The sequence below is a fragment of the Pinus tabuliformis genome, chromosome 7 (assembly GCF_031772625.1).
Source record: "Pinus tabuliformis cultivar Carrire ecotype Pingquan chromosome 7, CPIR1, whole genome shotgun sequence".
In the NCBI taxonomy this organism is placed as follows: domain Eukaryota; kingdom Viridiplantae; phylum Streptophyta; class Pinopsida; order Pinales; family Pinaceae; genus Pinus; species Pinus tabuliformis.
Genome location: NC_142293.1, coordinates 871,461,994 through 871,484,573, shown reverse-complemented (window position 1 = coordinate 871,484,573; position 22,580 = coordinate 871,461,994). Strand labels below are relative to the sequence as shown.

General features: G+C 38.4%; 1 protein-coding gene across 1 annotated transcript; it reads right to left on the bottom strand.

Moving 5' to 3' along the window:
• Positions 1–594: 594 nt before the first annotated feature.
• LOC149250398 (putative disease resistance protein At5g63020) lies at positions 595–2,265 on the bottom strand. The gene has a single exon (XM_089453637.1). The coding sequence runs from the start codon at positions 2,263–2,265 to the stop codon at positions 595–597; it is 1,671 nt and encodes a 556-aa protein (XP_089309763.1).
• Positions 2,266–22,580: the final 20,315 nt, after the last annotated feature.

Sequence of the window (22,580 nt, the reverse complement as noted above, 5' to 3'; positions counted from 1 at the left end):
CTCCCAAATGTGCCCTCGGTGACAGTTTCTCCATTGTTGGATAGATGTAACCTTATGAGATGCTTGAGACTGGCCAAGTTGTTAATGGAAGCGACTTTCTGGATTCTTTGGCGTTCACTCTTCTTCCAAAGAGTTGTGCATTCATACACTGATAAATACTGCAGAGAGGTAAGCCGTGAGATAGTACAAGGAAGAAACTGCAAATCTTTACAGCGCTCCATGTCTAGATACCTAAGGGATCTCAACTTATGGAGCTGAGATGGTAATTCTTTGATGCTAGAGCGGTAGAGATCGAGGATCTCTAGGTTTACAAGATTTGTAATAGAGGCAGGTAGTGTCTTGATTGGCGTACCTATTAGCCTGAGGCATCCTAGCTGTTTCAAACAGCCTAGACTTTCTGGCAACTTGTGCACTGATGTCCAACTCAAATTCAAAACTTTGAGAGAGATCATACTTCCAATAACCCTTTTGGGAATTGATGTTAAATCTTTGTTTCCATCCATTAAAAGTGAATATATCTCTGGAGCTCTGAATGACATAGGAAGAGAACTCAACTTATTTTTATTCAACAAAATTCGGGTCCGTCCTGCACATTCATTTCCATTTAAACACTGTCAAATCCCAACCGACACGGCAGTAGAATTTTTCTTCCTCCTCGGCAATTCGGACTCCCAAATCACGCAGGGTGTCATGCACTCTGAAGAACTCTACGCGCCCTTCAACATCTCTTATGATCGGTTCAACCAAACAACGATCTGCTAAAAGGTTCAGATAGAGCCTTCCCATCTCGAATGGATCATCGAGAGACTGATGATGATTTTGTAGCATCTTCCTTGTGAGCAGCCCTTCTGCTACCCACAACTTAATCACGTCGTAGGGACGAATAATTTCATCTTCTACGAAAGCTGCAGCTAAGTATAGAAAGCACAGTTGCGCCTGAAAGGCCCCCTTACCCAGTGCGTCATAGCTCAACCTTAAGCAATCGTAGAGGCTGTTGGAGCTTGGCAGCCTCTGGGCAGCCCATTCCCACTGTTGTGTATCTGTTATACCAGCCATTGCCCTACCTACTACTTTTATTGCGAGGGGAAGCCCTCCACACTTCAGACACACGTGCTTCGCCTTCTCCACATTTATATTTGATGGCGGATTTCTACTATTATTATTATATGGAAATGCATGATCGACGAACAACGTCCAACTGTCATCTTCGACCAAGTCTTCCATTGTTATCCTGTGCTTATCTGCAACTCCCATTCTTAAGACTGCACAGCGATCCCTCGAACTTACTATGACTTTGGACTTCCACTGGTGTTCTCTTACAGCACGCACTATGCCCAATCCCTCCAACAATTCCGCAGCATCTTTTTCCCATACATCATCTAGGAATAACGCAAATCTTCTACTCTGCTGCAAAGCCTGGTTCAACCATATTTTTGCACCTTCTTCATCTATATTCTCAACCAAATTTACATTCTTTTGTATGGCTACTTGTCTACGGAGTTCGTTCCTAAGGCTTGAAACAGATGGAGTTTGGGAAACAGTGAGCCAAAATAATAAACCTTCACTAAAGTGATTGCGCACCTCTTGGCTGTTGAAAAGTGTCTTGAGAAGAAGAGTTTTTCCTGATCCACCCTTCCCAAGCACGCCAATTTTGCTAGCCTCTGCATCATCTATCACCAACCTGTGGAGGCTTGCTAAAGCTTTGTCTTGTCCCACTATCAGGGGTTCGTCGATCAACTTCACAGTTGCAGAAGCGGATGGAGAAAAAGAGGCATGGGAAGTGCTTGCATTAAAAGTGGACGAACCTGAATCCATGTGGGCATTGATCCGCTCAAGTGCATCAGCTACTAGCTCCTGAGTTTGAGCCATCAGAACCAAAGGAGACAACTTTAGATGTTCATTGATACCTGAAATCAGACGAGTGATTTTCATGCTGGTTTGGTACCGAGAAATAGGGTCCCACGTTGATATTGTGCACTGTTGGACCATCACTGATGCTTGTCGTAGAAGCGCCTCTAACTCTCTAAGCCATTCGTTAATCGCTGAAGCCTTCATATTTTTCTCTTTTATATCTTTCTTCGTATTGAATTCTTGGCGGTGTTGCTGAATTTGCATGATGATAGGCTCAATTTTTATTACCAGATCTTTCAGACACGCCAATTCTTTTTTGCACCGCACTGCAACGCTAATGTAATCACAGATCTGCTGTGTTAGCCTGTCGATACCCACTCCAATAAATCCAGAGACGAAACCCGGGTCAGCCATGGTTTTTCCAGTAAAATGAAAAACACCCCCGGTAAAACGAAAAACACCCCCTTGCCTTTCGAAGATGTATGCAAAAATCTTAGAATTGCTGTAAAATTCTTGAGGAAGATGGGCATCCAATGCAACGAATAAATAATTACTTTTTCGAAATTGTGTAGCAGTTTTTAATTGATAAGGTGGAATCTGTGAGATATTATAATTTTTATTTTATTTTTATAATTTTTATGGAAAGTGATTGAAGAGATTTCCCGAATAATAATTTTTATTTTATTTTTATAATTTTTATGAAAAGTGATTGAAGAGATTTCCCGAATAATATTGTGTAGTGTAATTATGAGGGATGGAAGACTTTAGCAATTTGTTATATTATTAAAAATTATTTAATTCTTTGAATTATACTCTATGTGATCTGTCCAAAATTTTACTCCGTGATTTTCTAATAATAAATAAAATCACTATCAAAAAAATTAAACAAATTACACATTACACAATATTATTAAAAAAAATTAATAATATAATTATTTTATTTTTTATATCATTATTATCCTTACATTTATTTTTTATCATCATTATTATTCCAAGCCGTAACCCATTCTTTTATCTCCTTATTTAACTTAAAAATCAAATAACCATACATAATATTAACTTTATAAAATCAAATTAATTTATTTTCTTCAATTCATTCATTTATGTGCAGTTTGATTGGTTTATGGGCATTACTCTTATTTTGCAACGTTACGGTCATACAGACCTGAGAATATTTCCATTGTATATGATTATATTTTAACAACAGAGTAAAAACTTCCTCATGAAGTTGTTGCATCTACTCCATCAGTTGACACTAAATTTACCAAAATGGTGAGCCATAATAGAAATTCTTTGAAAAATTTCTTTCTTAGGAGCATCAACTTCAAATTCAAATTAAAATTCCAGCAAGGGTTTATACCAACCTAAATACAGGCCAAAAACAAACTCAACAAAATTTCAATGACAGAATAAAAGGGAATGAAAGAACCCAACATGACTGCCAGACATAAAGCATTTCTAAATATTGCATTGAATTGACAAAGAAGGGGCTTACCACTTGCATGAATAAGTAGAAATGTTCTTATATTTGTATTCCCATTGATGCATTGGTTTTCATCCTAAATGTTCTACCTCAACCACTCCATGTGAAATATCAAAAAACGGCAACAAAATTCTACTAATCTAGGCCTTACTTTCCATTAAAAATCCAATGGAGTCCAAAAAACAAGTTGAAGAGAGGAGCCTACACTGGGGAAAAAAGGTACATAGAAATAAATTGAAGTGAATTATAATGAATAATAATGTCACACACCTTGCAACGCTGAAGAACTGGGAGGTAATATATGTGTACCCATAAATCTATCTACCTTCCTATGGTCATTGCAATGCTTTTTGCAAGGAAATAATACAAACCACAATTAAAATTTAATTCCTAATCATGATATAATCTCTTCCAAATAACCTGAATCATGGAAATGACATCTCAAATCACTACCAAAATATTTCCACATGCTAAGCTATGCCCAAATCCCTTGTAATAATCAATCAAATAGGGCCCAAAAGCCCTAAAATGTGTCATTTCTAAGATGACAAAAGACCATCTTGAATTATTATTCACAGAGTTAATGAAATTAGAAAGGAGGTGGTCATGAATATTATTTGATATGACCCCTTACATGTTGTTGGCACCAGATTCACATACCCAAAACTCAAACAAGCCCTAACAAGCACTGGGAAGAGGAGACTAATATTATCTTTTTGAAACACCACTTGACACACTTTCTTTTCAAAATTTGATAATTTTTAACCCACAACAATTTCATTAAATAATGTAATATATTTTTTCTTTGTCACTGATTAATATTTTACCCAAGGCCAGGGATGTGCCTTGATTATCATACTTATCATCTTCACTATTATTCTACCTCAACACATGGTACAATTTGTAAGAATGAAAAATCATAATAGGGCTCAAACTCGCTTGAGAATTTTCTTCAGATACATATCCTTTGGAAGAATTCTTAGTACCATATGATAATTTTAGAATCCCTAATATTCACAAGGTTAAAAATATTGTGAGAATGGGCCAAAGATAATACTTGAAGGAGAGCATAGGCTTGAGCCTAATTATTTGATCTCAATAGTAGACCCCAAGAAAAGGTTGATTATGTAGTTCGATTGGAGTAAAAGATAACCTTTCCCCCCTCTGCCTCTCATTCCTACCACCCCTTGGATGCTTCTGATTGTAACCCTTCAAAATCTATGTAAAAGATAGGTTGAATAGTTATGTTTTTTCATTTTTCTATGGATGGAATGTTGCCACTTTAGCAGCCATTGTAGCTAGCAAAGCATTGATTGCAACAACATTCTCAATCATAAAATAATCCATGGCTCTTAGCTGCTTCCCTCAAGTGAAGATTTTGCATACCTCCCAAAATTACGAGGGTCAAATCTATTCACATGAAGTTAACTATGTTCTCATGGTTATCTACATTGCAATTATCGTAGGATTCTGGGATGGAACACAAATTGGTAATGCACATGGTAAGAATATCCAAATTTATATTTGACAACAGAATTTGGTATTTCTTATGGATTCTTTTGAGTTTCCAAGGATAATTTTAGGTGTTTGGTGGTGCAGGGGTTGCAGTTGTTGGGGTTATGTTCATTACAATGTGCATAGTAACCTTGGTCATGCTTGTGGTTTTGAACATACATGTTTTTCTTATACTACCCTTCATTCTATTTTTTTTCTATCTTTGAAGGCGTTTATCTATCATCTATATTGAATAAGTTTCCACAAGGAAGTTGGTGTCCCTTCCTAATTTTCTGACCATAATCTTCTCTTGGAAATATGGAAGGTAGAAAAAGTATAAAAATTTAGCACGAAGAAAACTCAGCATAGAAGTTTTGAATGGATTGGTTACCCGAGTGAATTCACATGTACCAGGAACTTGTTTCTTCTACAGTGACCTTATTTCTGGCTTACCATCGATTATTGAACATTATGAAAAGAATGTGGGGTCTCTGCATGAAGTTCTTGTCATTGTCATCATAAGAATGATTCCAGTCAAGACAATGATTTTTTCGAAGAGATTTATAGTTGGAAAACTAGAGCCAAAGAGTGTATATAAATGCATAGCCCAATATGGCTACAAAGATGCCCCAACAATTTAAAGGATCTGAATTTATCAACCAAGTTGTTGAAAGCATAAAAGACTATCTCAAGCTCAGAGGAACTCATTCCTCCTCACATGACAGAAGTTATGCAAGCAAAAATACATTGGTAGAAAGTAACTCCTCTGTAGATGATCCAGATTTAAACAGGAACACAACAAATTACAGAGATAACCATATACACAAAGATGCAGCGGAAATAATACTTCATTTCATTAATGGAAAATACTGAAATATGCTTACAAACAGAAATGGAAATAAACTAGCTAGGGCGATGGTAGCTTATCTCTGAGAAGAGATGTGATGGCTACATGCCTCTGAACTGTGTTACAATGAGGCTCGAAGGCCTATTTATTGTTGAGAAACAATGGAAAAACCCTTAACATTCCAAAACCTAACCCTAGGAGATGAAACGCCAAACTGTGGGCCCCGTTTGGGGGTAAGTTGGTACATCAACTTCCCGGGGTCGTAACTTTGGCATATGATCTCCGTTTGACGCGTACAATAGCTCATTAGAAAGATCTATCCGAGCACTATCATTGTTGGAACGGGCAACACCAGTCCATTCCATGGACTCGTGTTGCCCCCGGATTCCCCAAAAAACGTCGTTTAGGGCCTGAAAACGGCTCCGGAAGTTCAGGACCCGAAAAACTGCTAAAAATAGTAAGTTGTGCTACAATTAAGGAAACTGAAAATGCTGAGAAAGACAATGGTGGGGGTCCAGGTGGACTTGGCAGGTGGCCACCAATATCCACCTGGATCATTCCTCCCCCCTTAGGAAGCAATGGTCCCCATTGCGTTGAGCTCCTCCATGAGATGAGGAAACTTCTGCTGAACTTGTTCCCTGGTGAGCCACTTGCCCTGCTGAAGGAGTTGGCCCGCTTTGACAACTCGATACAGTTGGATATTCTGTTGGCGAGTGTTCTTGATCTGTGTGTCCATGATCCGATTAGTTGCAGCTTGTTCCATGCAATCTGGATTTAATTCTGTGGGTTTGAGCTGTTCTGCAATGTCGGATGTGTCTAGCAATGGTGGAAAGTATGGCCGAAGGCGGTCCACATTGAATACTGGGTGCAGGCCAAGGAATGGGGGAATGTTGAGCTCAAATGCATTGTCTCCCATAGCCTTAGTAATGGTGTAAGGACCATATCGGAGTGGTTTCAATTTCCGATAGGCTCCAGTAAGACGTTCCTTTTGCAAATGCAACCAGACTTTGTCGCCCACCTGAAACTTGTGTGGCACCCGATGTTGATCATGTCGCTGCTTGTACTTGGCATTTGATTTCTCAAGAATGTCATGGACCTGTTGGCGAATATGTTGGATGCGCTCAATGAAGTTGGTGGCCTTATCTGTTTCGGACTGGACATGAGCTGAATTCATGTGAGTAGCTGCAAGTGGCATGGCCACATCAATGGGGCATAGTGGCTGGAATCCCAAACCCACCTAAAAAGGGCTATGGCCAGTGGAGCTGTGAAGAGCTCGGTTGTAGCTGTGCTGAACGTAGGGGAGGCTCTCGTCCCATGTGCGTGGATGCTTTGAGTTATACATGCGCAGAATGTGCACAATCATCCTATTGACAACCTCTGTCTGGCCATCAGTTTGAGGATGGAAGGCTGTGGACTTCGTGAGTTTGGTGTCCAGCATTGACCAGAGACTGGACCAAAAGGTGCTGAGAAACCGACTGTCCCGATCTGAGATGATAGACTGTGGGATCCCAAAGTGCACCCACACTCGTTCAAAGAAGAGTTTAGCAGTGGCTTCTGCTGTGATATTCTTCTTGCAGGCCATCATAATGGCCATCTTTGAGAACCTGTCGACGACCACAAAAACACAATCATTTCCATGCTTAGTGGAAGGAAGGCCTGACATGTAATCCATGGAGATGGATTCCCAAGGTCGACTAGGGGTAGGCAACGGGGTATAGAGGCCTTGCTTCTTAATGGTCGGTTTGGCAATGGCACAGGCAGTACATGATCGGATGTACTTCCCAACATCCTGTCGAAGATTCGGCCAATAGAAATAGTTTTGCAGTACTGCCACTGTTTTCTCGACCCCGAAATGCCCAGCAACCCGACTGTAGTGTGCTTCCCAAATCATCTTGGCACGCTCGCTTGAAGGAACGCAAAGGTGACCGAGGTGGCATAATAGGGCATCCTGGAGGTGAAAATCTGCAACCTGCCGACCCTCCAAGAGTGTCTGGTATGTGTGGCCGAATTCTGGGTCGCTTTTGTAGAGAAGTGGCCAATCAGAAGTCTCGTGCCCGCAAGAGTTGAGCACGGTGGTTAGCGCCATGATCGGTGGTCGACTGAGGCAATCTGCAACATTATTGGTGCTGCCCTTTTTATACTTGATATTCAAGTGAAACTGTTGCAGGTATGTAGACCACTTCTGATGGCGATCATTCTGCAATTTCCCTTGGGTCTGTATGAACTGCAGAGGTCGGTGGTCTGTGTGGATGACTGTTTCCTTCCCCAAAATGTAATGCTTCCATTGTCGGCAGGCCTGTACAATGGAATACATCTCTTTATCATAAGTGGGGTACTTCCGGACTGTGTCTGAAAGTGTTTCACTGTGATATGCCACTGGATGTCCATGTTGAGTAAGGACTGCCCCAATAGCATAGTCAGAGGCATCTGTCTCGACCTCAAATGGTTGTTGTAAATCTGGTAACGCGAGCACTGGTGCCGTGCAGAGGGGATCCTTCAACTCCCTGAATGCCTTCTGTTGAGATTCAGACCAAAAGAATTTTGCTTTCGCCCCGCCCTTGGTGACTTGACTCAAGGGCCAAGAAATATGAGAAAATCCCAACACAAACCTGCAGTAGAAGTTGGCAAGACCTAGAAAGCTGCGGAGCTCTGTTAGAGTGGTTGGAGAGGGCCAATCCCGAATGACTTGGACCTTGGCTGGATCGACATGCACCCCCTGTTCATCAATGATGTATCCCAGATACTGAACCTCGGTCATGCCAAAAGTGCATTTCTCCAAATTGGCACATAGCTTGTGTTGCCGCAGTGTTTGGAGAACCTGTCGGATGTGGTGGAGGTGCTCTTCCCAACTCTGGTTGAAGATCAGAATGTCATCCAAGTATACTACTACAAAGGAGTTGGTGAATGGCCGCAAGATGTCATCCATTAGCCTCATAAAGGTTGCAGGAGCATTCGTCAATCCGAAAGGCATGACCAACCATTCGAAGAGGCCCTCCTTGGATTTGAAGGCAGTCTTCCACACATCTGAGGGTTCAATTGGTACCTGGTGATATCCTGACTTCAGATCGATCTTGCTGAAATATTTCGCCCCCTTTAGTTGGTCTAGGAGGTCATCAATCCGCGGGATCGGGTACCTATTACGAACAATGATCTTGTTCAGCGCCCGATAGTCAATACAGAGTCTCCACGTCCCATCCTTCTTCTGTACCAACACTATCGGGCTCCCACAGGGCGAAGAACTCGGACGGATGTGACCTTTCTGCAGGAGCTCCTGAATCTGCCTCTTGATTTCATTGTTCTCCAGAACGGAGCGCCGATAAATTGGTCCATTGGGTAGCGGCGCACCTGGGGTCAGATCGATGGAGTGCTTGACTTGACAGTGCAGAGGAACCCCTGCCGAGGAGGTGAAGATGTCTTTGTACTCCTCCACAATCTTGTCCATCTGTAGCTGCCGTGCAGAGGGACCCCGTTTGGAGGCCGCGGCCACTGTCTTCTTCTTCCCTTGAGGGCGTATCATCAGGAAAACAAATTTCCTGGTTTTGGAAATGATCTTACTGCATTGTTTTGCAGTAATCAAAGAGATGGCGGCAGGTGGTGCTACCTCTGGTATCCTGAACAACTTATTTCCCAATGTAATAATAACAACACGGGGCCTTGATTCATACACAGCATGTCGCTTCCACAAGTATGGTTGTCCTAGTAATACATCACAAACTTCAAGGGGAGCAATGTCACACAATACCTCATCCGTGAAGGGCTTGATGTTGTATGGAAGGCGACACTGCTGGCTCACGCGAAGATCTCGACCTTGGTGAAGCCACCCAATGGTGTATGGTTGTGGATGTGCTGTGGTCGGTAAGCCCAACCGCTTCACGACCTCTGCCGAAATGAGGTTCTTTTGACTCCCGCTATCAACAATGAACTGTATCGGGGAGCCCTTTACCCACATCTGGGAGTGGAAGAGACGCTCCTCCTCCTCTGGATCTTCGGGTTCATTTTTCTGGATCTTTGCGGTAGCAACAGTGGCGCTGGGATCCGCATCAATGATCTGCTTCCCTTTTTCATACCCCTTATCGGGTTCTGACTCAGAGTCGGAAAATGCATCTGATTCTGAAACCTTTAGCTCAGCCACCAGTGACTGCTTGTCCCGACACTCACTTGTGTTGTGAGTGGAGCTCTTATGGAACTCGCACCATTTTCCAGTGTCCTTTCTCGGCTTCGCGGCGTTGCTCTTTGCTTGCAGCTTCGGCTGGTTGTCTTGGGCTGTCCCGCCTTGGCTTTGTCCTTTGTTCTGTGGTTTAGGGGCACCTTTCCCCTGCTTTGGATTCGCCGATCCAAAGTCTCGCTTCTTTTGTTTAAACTTCTGCTCGACCTTGACGGCATACCGGTATGCTGTGCCGAGCGAGGGGATGTTTAGGAACTGTATTTCTTCCTGGATGTACTTGTGCAGGCAGCCACGGTATTTGAGTATCAAATGTTGCTCCGAATCCTTGATACTCAACTTTGTGTGAAGGGTATGGAAAAGATTGGTGAACTCCGACACGTCTTGGTCCCTTCCCTGCCGCAGCGTGGTCCACTTTATGTATTCATCCTCATAGCTTCCGACAGGGTAGTACTGCTCCTTGATGCCATCCCGGAACGAATCCCAGGTGGGTGCAGCTGAAAATAGTGAGACAGTACTTTCATCCTTCTGCTCGCAGTAGGTTTCCCACCAGTCCTTGACGTGGGGGGCTGCTTTGAGAAGAGCAAAAACAATCTTTTCCCGACTCGAAAATTCATGAACAAAAAAATAACCCTCTAGCAGATTTAACCATTTATCTACGGCATCGGCGTCTATCTGACCCTCGAATATGGGGATTTCAAAATTAACTTGTACCTTAAAGGGTGTGGCGTTTCCAGAGGAGCTGCTGGAAGCCGATGCGCCGCTTCTGGGTAGCCGCTGAAGGATCTGCGCAAAGCTGTCCATCATCGCGTTCCGTTGTCGCTCGAGCGCTTCTTCGAGCAAGATTTTGATGGGATCTCCTGCCCCCTCGTCTTTCTTCTCATCCACCATGGGAGGCCGTCGGGATTTGCGACGCTGGTCTTGCAAAGGTTCAACCAGTTCAAGCCCTAACTCCTTATATCCCGACCTTGTTGGGGACATGCAAAGAAAAACAGAGAAAAAGCAGACCGCTCTGATACCACTGATCCAGATTTAAACAGGAACACAACAAATTACAGAGATAACCATATACACAAAGATGCAGCGGAAATAATACTTCATTTCATTAATGGAAAATACTGAAATATGCTTACAAACAGAAATGGAAATAAACTAGCTAGGGCGATGGTAGCTTATCTCTGAGAAGAGATGTGATGGCCACATGCCTCTGAACTGTGTTACAATGAGGCTCGAAGGCCTATTTATTGTTGATAAACAATGGAAAAACCCTTAACATTCCAAAACCTAACCATAGGAGATGAAACGCCAAACTGTGGGCCCCGTTTGGGGGTAAGTTGGTACATCAACTTCCCGGGGTCGTAACTTTGGCATATGATCTCCGTTTGACGCGTACAATATCTCATTAGAAAGATCTATCCGAGCACTATCATTGTTGGAACGGGAAACACCAGTCCATTCCATGGACTCGTGTTGCCCCCGGATTCCCCAAAAAACGTCGTTTAGGGCCTCAAAACGGCTCCGGAAGTTCAGGACCCGAAAAACTGCTAAAAATAGTAAGTTGTGCTACAATTAAGGAAACTGAAAATGCTGAGAAAGACAATGGTGGGGGTCCAGGTGGACTTGGCAGGTGGCCACCAATATCCACCTGGATCAGTAGATGAGGAATTGCAGTAGCTTGAATTGGCAAAGAATACAAGGGTTGTGTATGTTCTAGGAAAAATCACATTGAAGACTAATAAGAGCATTGGTCCTTTTGAAGGATTACTGATTGACAAGCTCTACAGATTTCTCCAAAACAATTGCAGGTTTACTCTGTCTACCTACCATATACCACCTGCACATTTAGTTCAAGTCAGAATGGTGCAAAAAATTTGGAGTTTGTTCAGACAAAACTATTAGAAGACAATGAAAACATAATATTTTACTCATAATAAAGCTTTTAGGGCCGTAAAGTTCCTAATCACTGGAAAATAGGATATAATTTTGTAATATTGTTACTATTTTAATAGATTTAGAAGATTTTAAAATGCGAATTTCCGGTGAGATCAAAAGAAATGAGCATTGAGTTTTTTACCATCTCTGCAATAAATCATGCATCATTTAGAGTGAACTAGTACATACATGTTTTGTGACGCTGTTAGAATGGAAAAAAATGATAACAGTTCATTACTTTTCAGTTTCAATCCTTCTTTTACCCTAATGCTCTTATCTTTTGATGAAATGAAGAGCCTGGTAAATTAAAATTTTCAAGAAATCCCAGGTAGAGTTTTTTAAGAGGGTATTTTAAATTCTAATAGTAACTCCTTTTTATCCTTTGTCCTTCGAAATTTGTACACTCTTGAGTTGTCTGGCGCTAAGTACTAGTTCATGTGTTACAGGCAAGCCACCAAACAACACTTTTCCCATGTTGGGTCCCTTCAAATTCTGAATCTAAGAAGCCCCATAGGAGCAACAAAATAAAAATGATACCTAGAAAATCACTATTCTTGCCTAAGCCACCAATCCTAGCAAGGCTTAAGGAGGACCAACAATAACTATAAGGATCCCATGCTTCCACTATACTCTCTATTGCTTTATGATCCAATATTTTTCTCATCTTATCTTTCCATTTTGTTTTGAAAGAGGAGTCTTTACAGCCTGCAATATAGTGTGCTCTAAGCCCCTGTAGCAATATTCAAAATGTGGCTACGTTTGCTTTACAATATCTGTAGATGAGGGTATGCCCCATTTTTCTGCTATAACAGAGAGCTGGGCTTTTGCTATGAGTACCTCATAAAACTCACCCTCATATGTCAGTTGCAGTGTCTTATTTGGGGACAAGAACACAAGTCCTTGAGCTGCAGCCATGGTTTTAATACCAATCTGCTTTTGACTTCTTCCTTGCTTGGTAGCAATTTACAAAAATCTCTATAACCCAACAACCAGTATGTTCGAAACCTGTTCAGATCAAACACTGATATATCAAGGGTTTTCAAATAGGCATCTCTGAAATTTTGGAAAAGAAATTGAAGCATTTGGCAAGTTTTGGCCTACTACTCATAAACATCAATCCGAAAAAGGGGTATGTGTTGTAGTATTTGTAAATGAGTAAACATTTAAAATTTAGTTTTATATGAAAAAAATATTTAGTATGCATAACGAAACATTAAATTAAAATAATAATAATAATAAAACAATTTAATTCAATTTATTATATTAATTTTTCACTTTTATATTAACAAAATTATAAACAATTTTTTAGAAAGGAATCATATTGTTAATGCTTCATCTTCATAACCATTAAAATTTCATATTAAAATTTAATTAACATGTTTTAAATTTAATCTAAAACTTACTATAATGGATATATTGTACTCAAGAAAATGGGGTTTGGTGCAGTGACCATTCCTATTCTACCGAGCACGTAGAACAATGGAGTTGTGTTCAGACTTCATCTGTAATACTGGGTAATTGGGTTTCTCAGACACATTTACTGTATATGATATGTGGCCTTTTTTTGGAGTTTTGTTAGGACTTGATCTATAATATTGGGTAATTGGTTCCCTCAGCTGACACATTTACATTTATTGTATATGATATGTGGCCTTTTTTGGTCTGTGACAGGCAGGGGAAGATAGTATTCGTATCGTATGTTGTCGGATGGGGTCTTTTTCAACTTATTTCATCGAAGCAATTTTTTTATTGGTAGGCACTTTAGGCCTTGCTGCCATGGGATTTGAATGGAAATGAGTGGGCAGAGGTTGTCAGTTAAGCTTATGGTTGCTACTTTCTAGCATTATTTTTAACTATCTTTGACAAAAGTGTATCTTTATGATACATTTCAGCCATCATATACAATCAGAGGTATAGATTTTCGATGATATTTCAACTTGTTATTTCATTCTAGTTGCTCTTTCTTGGGCAATCTCAGTATTGTCAGAGGGGTTTAGTTGAAGATAGACAAATTGGAAATTTGATAGCTATCACAAGTGTTTCTACTAAGCAGGATTTGTTAAATAATGCAAATATAATTTGCATTGGTTGTCCTAAGCATGTTCTGTGCATATGTTCCTTATAAAGTTGTGGCTTGAACCATAATTTGCATTTCAAGCCTTTAAAAGTGAGTGATACAGAACATGAATTGGGATATTAAAAACACAGTCAAATTTTTATCCAAAATAAAGTTCACGACATCTCATATGAAGTTAGTAGAGAAAAATGTCATTTTAATAGAGTTTTGGCAAGTTAAGGAATTTGTGCATCCCTATATCTACGAAAATTTCACCGAGAGTTGATTTTAGTGAGGAGTTTGATGGAATTCACTTGTATTTTTGGAAACCCCTAGTTGACAGAACCACGTAGTAGGAAAAGGATATTTAATTTTTACTCGCATGATGGTAAATCGAATTATACAACAAGTAAAATCATATTTATAGTCAGTGGAATATTTTGTGACAGCTAGCAACCTTGTGTGCCCTATTTAAAAGTGACAATTCATTCTTAAATATGTAACATATGGAAAAACAAAATCTCTAAATACAAAACAAAAAACTTAAAATAATGTACAAAAACATGTTCACATAAACAACAACTGCTACATGAATAATGGATAACCTCTATATGACATTGACTATAACTCATTATCATCCACCCTTGCTTTCAAGAATTTCCATTCACATGTTTCTATTCTTCCACACACTACTATTAGTTATCCATATTCAAAACACACATAACTAATAGTTTCAAGTGTAACTCAATATCATCCACCGTTGCTTTCAACAATGTCCATTCACATATCACTATTCTTCTACACACTATTATTTAAAAAATATCTATATTCAGTATACACATAACTAACAATTTCAATTGCAACTCATTATTATCCACCCTTGCTTTCAACAATGCCCATTCACATGTCCCTATTCTTCCACACTCTATGCCTTACGGCGTTTTCTTTGCAACATCAGGTGCAAATGCTAATATAATTTTTATTTTATTTTTATAATTTTTATGGAAAGTGATTGAAGAGATTTCCCGAATAATATTGTGTAGTGTAATTATAAGGAATGGAAGACTTTAGCAATTTGTTATATTATTAAAAATTACTTAATTCCTTGAATTATACTTTATGTGATCTGTCCAAAATTTTACTCCGTGATTTTCTAATAATAAATAAAATCACTATCAAAAAATTAAACAAATCACACATTACACAATATTATTAAAAAAAAATTAATAATATAATTATTTTATTTTTTATATCATTATTATCCTTACATTTATTTTTTATCATCATTATTATTCCAAGCTGTAACCCATTCTTTTATCTCCTGATTTAACTTAAAAATCAAATAACCATACATAATATTAACTTTATAAAATCAAATTAATTTATTTTCTTCAATTCATTCATTTATGTGCAGTTTGATTGGTTTATGGGCATTACTCTTATTTTGCAACGTTACGGTAATACAGACCTGAGAATTGTATTCAACATTTGGTGAGATACGATTGATATGGGGAGATTTCCTATGCCTTTTCACATCATTCATCATTTTTAATATAGTTTATAATACGTAATCCATCATAAATCTTTTGTATATTTCTATTTTAATGTCTTTTGCTTGTAGGCCAATTATTTTAATTTAACAACTTATTCGTGCACATTAGATATAGTTTGGAGGGCTTTTTCCAGTCTATCAGCAAGTCTTGTGCATGAATGATCTCTTCTTCTCAGATTTTGTGGAAAACTTTTATCATTTATATTAAAAAATGATTTTATGGGTGATAAAGTATATAATTTCATAATTTTTAAATAATGTATTTTTATTATTATCTATTTTGATATTGAATTAGTTTTACGTTTGAAATTAAATTTTTTATTTCATTTTGTTTATTAATAATTTAATTAATTTATATGGATTAGTTTACATTTAATAGTGTAATGTTTCAAGTGATACACTGTTAATTATGTTATTAATGAATCATTTATGTGTTATGGCAATCATATCTACTATTCATATGACCTGAGGAATAAATTACCAATTAATATTAAAGAAACATATTCCACGTCTATCTACATATAGGAATATTTTTTTTGTGATGAAAACAAGACCAATCAACTTTTTAAAACCAATGATGTATATTGTTATAACTTACGTAGTGAATATTGATTGAACCCTTGCAAGTAAATTTTAACACAAATGGTGACTTATAACCCAAAAATTTTCTTGTTTTTTATAACAATTATTTAGATGCAAGCACTTTGTTTTGCAATCATCAATGTGTTGGCATTATCTAATGTGTTCTCATTGATGACAACCTACTTGATAAAGATGTCAACATGATGGTTATGCAGATATGAACAAAGAAATATCAAGTCAGAGACAAATGGATGGCACAGATAAAGTGTAAGAAAGTATATGCGAGTCCTGTGAAGCAAGATCACGTACATACACAGGTATGGTGAAGAGAAGTCGCATACATAATCCACACCATGGTATTATGAATACCAGGGGCCTTTACCATGGTTACTATTGGCCCATAGTATTTGGAAGCAACAATGAATATTTGATCCTATCAAATAATACTTATAACTTAACCAAGGTATTTACCTAAGGTATTGGCTAAGGAAAATACTATCTAAAGAGATAAATATCAAGGTGTTGGGTGTGCAAATTTTGAATTGTTTATGAATGATTTGATTTGAAACAGGTGTGCACCAGGGAACTTGGAGATGGATCAAATCTGATAGATCTGAAATGAATACATATTGGTTAATCTATTTATGATTTGATAGATCTATGATAATGGTATAATGATGTGTGACTGTAATGGTGTGTAGTTGAGATTTGGGTTTGATAGATGTTGTGGTTGCAACGAAGGTATGATTCAATGATTTTATATCTGTATGTTGGTTTTCCTCTGCGAAGTCATGTACATACATGTATCTACTTCTAAGTAGTCGCACATATATTTTGCGAAAACTCAGAATTTATATGCAGGTGTTAAGAATGGTAAGCACGTACATATGTGAATGTGCTTTGTAAAAGTCGTGTATACATGCTATGGTTTTGCAGTATGGGTTGTTGATGATATTTGATCAGTTTGTTATGTTTGATGTTGTCTGTCAATGGTGTCTCTCCCATAATAATCTATGTTTGATAGTACTGGTTCGATTGATTTGGTCATGGAATGGAATATTGATTATGGATGATGCTAGTGTATGGTGATATGTATTTGATTAAGTGATCTGTGATGGATTCAGTATAAGATCCAACGATTGATTTAGTGCTACAGTGATTCAAATTCAGGTATCAATAATTTGAGATCTATATGTAGGTCTTCTTAAGGGGAAGCATGTACATACGTGGGTATGGTTCTGAACAGTAGTGTATACATTCTAACATATATTTGATCAGGATTTGCAATAACATTTGGTTTCTGTGATGAACAATACATGGTAAGGTATACTTATGAATGGTTGTTCATTGATTTGATCTGTTTGATCTAGTCGCATTGGTTGATTAAGCTTCAATGATTGATTCAATGATTCAGTTGGTTCAGTGATTGGGTGATTTGATTTAGTGATTGGTTTCAGAATTCTTACTTGGTTTAGGCTTAATGGTGAAAATGGATCTAATATGAAATATTATGAAAAATGGTCCACCCTTTTGGTAGGAGCCAATCAACAAAGTCAGGGCATTGGAGCTCCCTTTTGGTACCTGTGGATGCTTCATCAATCACAACATCAATCCATTCAACAATCTTTTGAATCCTTTTATTATATCATTTATATCCCTTGCTTCTAGAAGAGTATCCAATGAGGATTCCTTCATCAACTCTAGATTCAAACTTTCCAAACTTATCATCATTTTTCTTTATGTAACATTTGCTCTAAAATGTTTGACAATTGGAGGCTTACCAAACCATAGTTCATAAGGATTTTTTATCACTGTTTACTTGAACATGAGCTTTCTTAAGTATACTCACGGTTGTATGTGTTGCTTCCCCCAAAAGGTATGTGGAGTTCGTGATTCATGAAACATGGCACGTCCCATTTGTTGGATTGCTCTGTTCATTCTTTCTACCACTCCATTATGTTGAGAAGTCTTAGCTATAAAACACGTCATTTGATGCCATGTTTTTCATAGAAATTGAAAAACTCATTTGATATAAACTCCCCTCCTCTATCAGATCTAAGACATTTGATTTTCAAATCTAACTCATTTTCTACGAGAGCCTTAAATACTTTAAATTTATCAAATGCTTCATCTTTATGTTTAAGAAAGTCAATCCAACACTTATTTTTAAAACCATCAATGAATAATATGAAGTATTTTTCACCCCAAGGAGACTTATTTCTCATAGGACCACACAAATCAGTATGAATAAGTTCATGTGGCTTACTTGAAGTACCTTCTTTAGCATTAAACTAAACTGTTGTTTTCTTATCAAATTGGCATGATTTACAAATGCTATTTTCTGGTGGAGAGATGTTGGGTAAGTCACCTACTACTCCCATTCCGCTTGATTTGCATAATTGAGAAAAGCTAAGGTGTCCCGATCTTTTGTGCCAAAGCTAGCTTTCTTCATATTTTCTTAAGTAACATTGTTCTTGGCTGCCTTACAAGATATAAACATTGCCTGGAGTTCTTGTTCCTTTTATTATGATCTTACTTGTGTCCAGAATTCTTCATTTGAAAACCAGGGGGGCTTGGTCGTAATCCTAAGAGTGTGAATGCTAGTAAAGGTTAGGGACAAAACTCTAAATTAGCCAAATCCTAAGACAAGGCTCGACTAGATTTGGTTTCCAAGAAACAACTCAATTATTGGGGTGCTTAGAGTAGTGAAAGCTTGTGAATGGGTTACCTCAAGATTATTCAATCCTTTAATTATAGGGGCCTAGCTAGGCCATCCAAAAAATTGTCTTGCATAGGTTAGTTGAGCTAAAACACCCTCTAATACTTCTCCAAGAAACTCTAGGAGTGATCTAGGTGGATCTCAAGACATCAAGGGGATGAATAAGGCTCAAAATTCAAAATGGTAGAAAGGAGAATGTGATGGCATCAGTTGAGAGGGCTCGTCTTCTTGATCGCGGTGGCGTGAACGGTTCGTCAATCTGAGCTCGTATGCAAAAGATAGAGCTCTTCAAAGATTGGTATGGCAGGAGAAAAATGGGACCCACAGTGCGCCACATGACATCCCAGTCAGCGCGTGAGACCCACATATCAGCTTGACATTTGACGTCCCTCCAGTGGCTTCCTAACCTTGCACAAGCAACAAAAATCATTTTAAATTAAGAAAACCATATAATAAAATTGTCTTAATATAATTAATAACTATATAAAACAATTAAACCAAAAAACTATATATTAAGTAAAAAGGGGAAAAAGGTTAATATATATATATATATATAATTAATCAAAACCGAATTATTAAGCAAAGCTATATGACAAAGTTATTTTATATATAGTTTTTGTTTAAAAAAAAAAAAAAAAAAAAAAAAACACCAACGCATGGTGGAGCAGTTCAAAAATCAATGCATATGGTTATAGTCAAAAAGGTATACGGTTATGTATTACCCAAAGCCACGTGCATTCTAAAAGGTGGAGGATTCATGGGATGGGTGCGGGCCATGTGATGTACGGGCCCCCCACCACAAGTTTGACTTTAAAATTATATCATATGATATTGGGTTGGTAATTAAACCAAAAAAATCGACCTTATTTAAAATTAACCACACTATTTTAATAATTTACCAATTACACTCCCACAAATCTTTTGGTAAATCTGCTCATGAATTTATATAAACTCATATTTTTACCAGAGTTGGGAAGAGAAGGACTGCACGAATTTCGAAATAGGAGGTGGCACACAAATCGAGGCAGTTTAATAATTTTTTAACATAGGAACCATGAATTTTGCAGGAGGGAAAAATTTTCAACTTCTTAGAAATTGACAAATTTTATATGGATTTTACACCTCTGGTCGCCACGAACACGATGGCACTATCCGTTTTTCAATCTGAGGTCTGCATCTTCCAGTCAATTCTAGAATGCACGTGGAACCATGATTTCAACAAAAACAAGGAGCAGAACCATGAGCCATGAAATTTTCCCAAGGTAAAATTTCACTTTGTTAGAATATGGTCAAGTTTATACTTGTTTTCCATGGCTTTTCGCAAGGATCCTAATGATGAAATCAGATTTGACATCTGAGTAACGGATTTTCAGCTCATCCCTAAAATAGAATCTTTGAGGAATCCCGAGGGAATATAAAAGATTCCTTGTGCTCCGAATTTTCAAATTCTTAGAATTCGGATTTTGGATAGTTGTTTTAGCACTACTTGACGCCACAAATCTGATGGTGTATTTAGATTTGTCTTTCTCTCATTTCTTCTTTTAGTCACTTTTCTAAGTGCCAGTGCAGATGTCCATCTTCATGTGCGAACAGTCTTCTTCTTGCGATCGATGATGTGAGTTCGATTTTTCAGCAAGCTTCAGTACTTTGACAACCTTTGCTTCAGGTGGCCCTTGGTGGTGAGGTATATGATGTATTCATGTACTTCTTTTTTCTGCATTATGTTGTACAGATCCATGCTTGATGATTGATGCATGATCTTGTTATTTCATGTTGTCACGATTCCTTGCTTCATGTTATGCGGAATCTTTCATATGATGTACTTTCTGTCATAAATATTTATGTTATTCTTTGAGATCCCTTGTTGTATGTTGTTGGGATACTCTTGTTGTCATCATGTATGTGTTTTGCTTTGACATCCCTTTTGTGCCATGTTGGCGGGATGCACACCATGCTTGTTTTTGTGTCATACTGATATGAAGCTTTTGATTGAGAGTTCTAGTTGCGGAACATCTTTTAGACCCACTTCTGCGTGAGGGCATTCTTCCTTGTATGATCAAGACATCATCGTTGTGCACATCATCTTTATTGACAACACATAATGCAGCGGCCTAAACCATCGTGACACTAGGGGTCGGAGACGTAGTCCCTCCTGGACGAATTGTGTTATCAACGGCTTTTGTTTTCATGTGTTGATGATTTTTATGTTCCTGTTCTTTACAGTATGTAGATGGATTCATTAATGTTCCTTTAAAAGCAATTTTAACACATCGCGAAAGTAAAAGGTCTTGGGAAGGTCCTTCTTCACACTCGGACCTGGATCAAGTGGTATCAGAGCGGTCTTTTCGTGTACGTGAATTTCAATGTGAACAATGGAACTTGCAGCAACAGAGAATGAAAGAGAAATGTACGAGACCATGGTCAACATTTCCAAGAGAGTGGAAATCATGTATGAAACTCTACAGAAAGAGAAAAAGGAAAAGGAGCTATTGCAGCGTCAGTTGCAAGCCACAGAAGAGGCCATGGAAGAACTGAAGCAAAAGAAGAATAATCTTCAAACAGAGAACGATGAATTGAAGATGCGCTTACATGAAGAAAAAGAGGAAAAACAAAGTTTGCTACGACAGCTACAATCAAAGGACGAGGCCTTGGAAACGCTGCAGCGTGACTCATGTGAGGTAAAAAGTAGTTCTCCATTGGAATTGGCTCCAAATTATTGAAGAGAATGGGGTATGAAGGAAAAGACTTGGGCGTTAATGGCCAAGGCATTGTCAACCGCATCAAAGAGGAATTACCTCGTCAAGCAGGACTTGGGTATTTCAGGAAAGAGTGTGCTGAGACAGTTAGAAAACCACTAACGACAGATGATGAGAAGCCCTCGTCAATTCTTTCCAAATCAAAAGAGAATGATGGGAAAGCACCCCCATCATCCTAGGGCAATTCCCATTGTAGGGAGAGAGCTGAGGTAAGCTCTCATCACCATACTGACATCAGAAACAACAAAGGAAGGTATAATCACTTTCGATCTTCAAATGCTTATTTTGATTATGATCATGTTGTTAATAATGAACGAAGACAAAGGCATCGAAAAACATGCACTTTTGTGGTTTACCTAACCATACCTTTTCTAAGTGTTGGAAAAGAATGGCAACACTCATGAGGCGTTAAAGACCCTCTCGACAGCATGAAAATAAACATGTTAAGCAGATATGGAGGAAGAAAACCTACTGCAGTCATTGCGACAGAAATGGCCATCAAAGAGCCACTTGTTGGAAGCTCCATCCAAAGCAGTGCCTTAATGACAAAGCGTTGGTGCGAGAAGCAAGAAGAGCAGTTGTTCGACAAGAAAAATCACCACAAGGAGGTGACCCATTCACATTGATCGGTGAAAAATGGTTTTTAGACATGTTGTCATTTCATGGTCATTCTTTTGTAAATCATTTATTGCATTTTAAAGTGTAAAAGTGATGATGTGTCTTCCATCACTTGGTCAACAAGAATGATGTTTGGTCATGTTTTGAGTCATATTCTGAGTTGCATGTTAAAACTCTAACAGTGATGTTATGTTTCCATCACTTGTCGAAACAATAAGTGTTTGGCCTTGTGAATGTAAATCATGTGTTGTAGTGATGATGTGTTTTTCGTCACTTTTGAAGCAACCATGATGAGTTGGCCTTGTTGTCATAGCTGGGGTATTACGTCCATATTGTTGTAAACTTAACCATCGAGTATGTGTTATAAACTCGTGGAAAGTATGGGACGTTTAGGTCTTTAGTTTGGTCATGTTATTCAAAGCATGTGATTTGCAAACAATGTACTACAGGTTGTAGAAGTAGCAAGTGTCGGTTCGTCGCTTAAGGCTCCGAAGAACAAAGGTGAAGGAGATGGAAGCGAGACCTTTT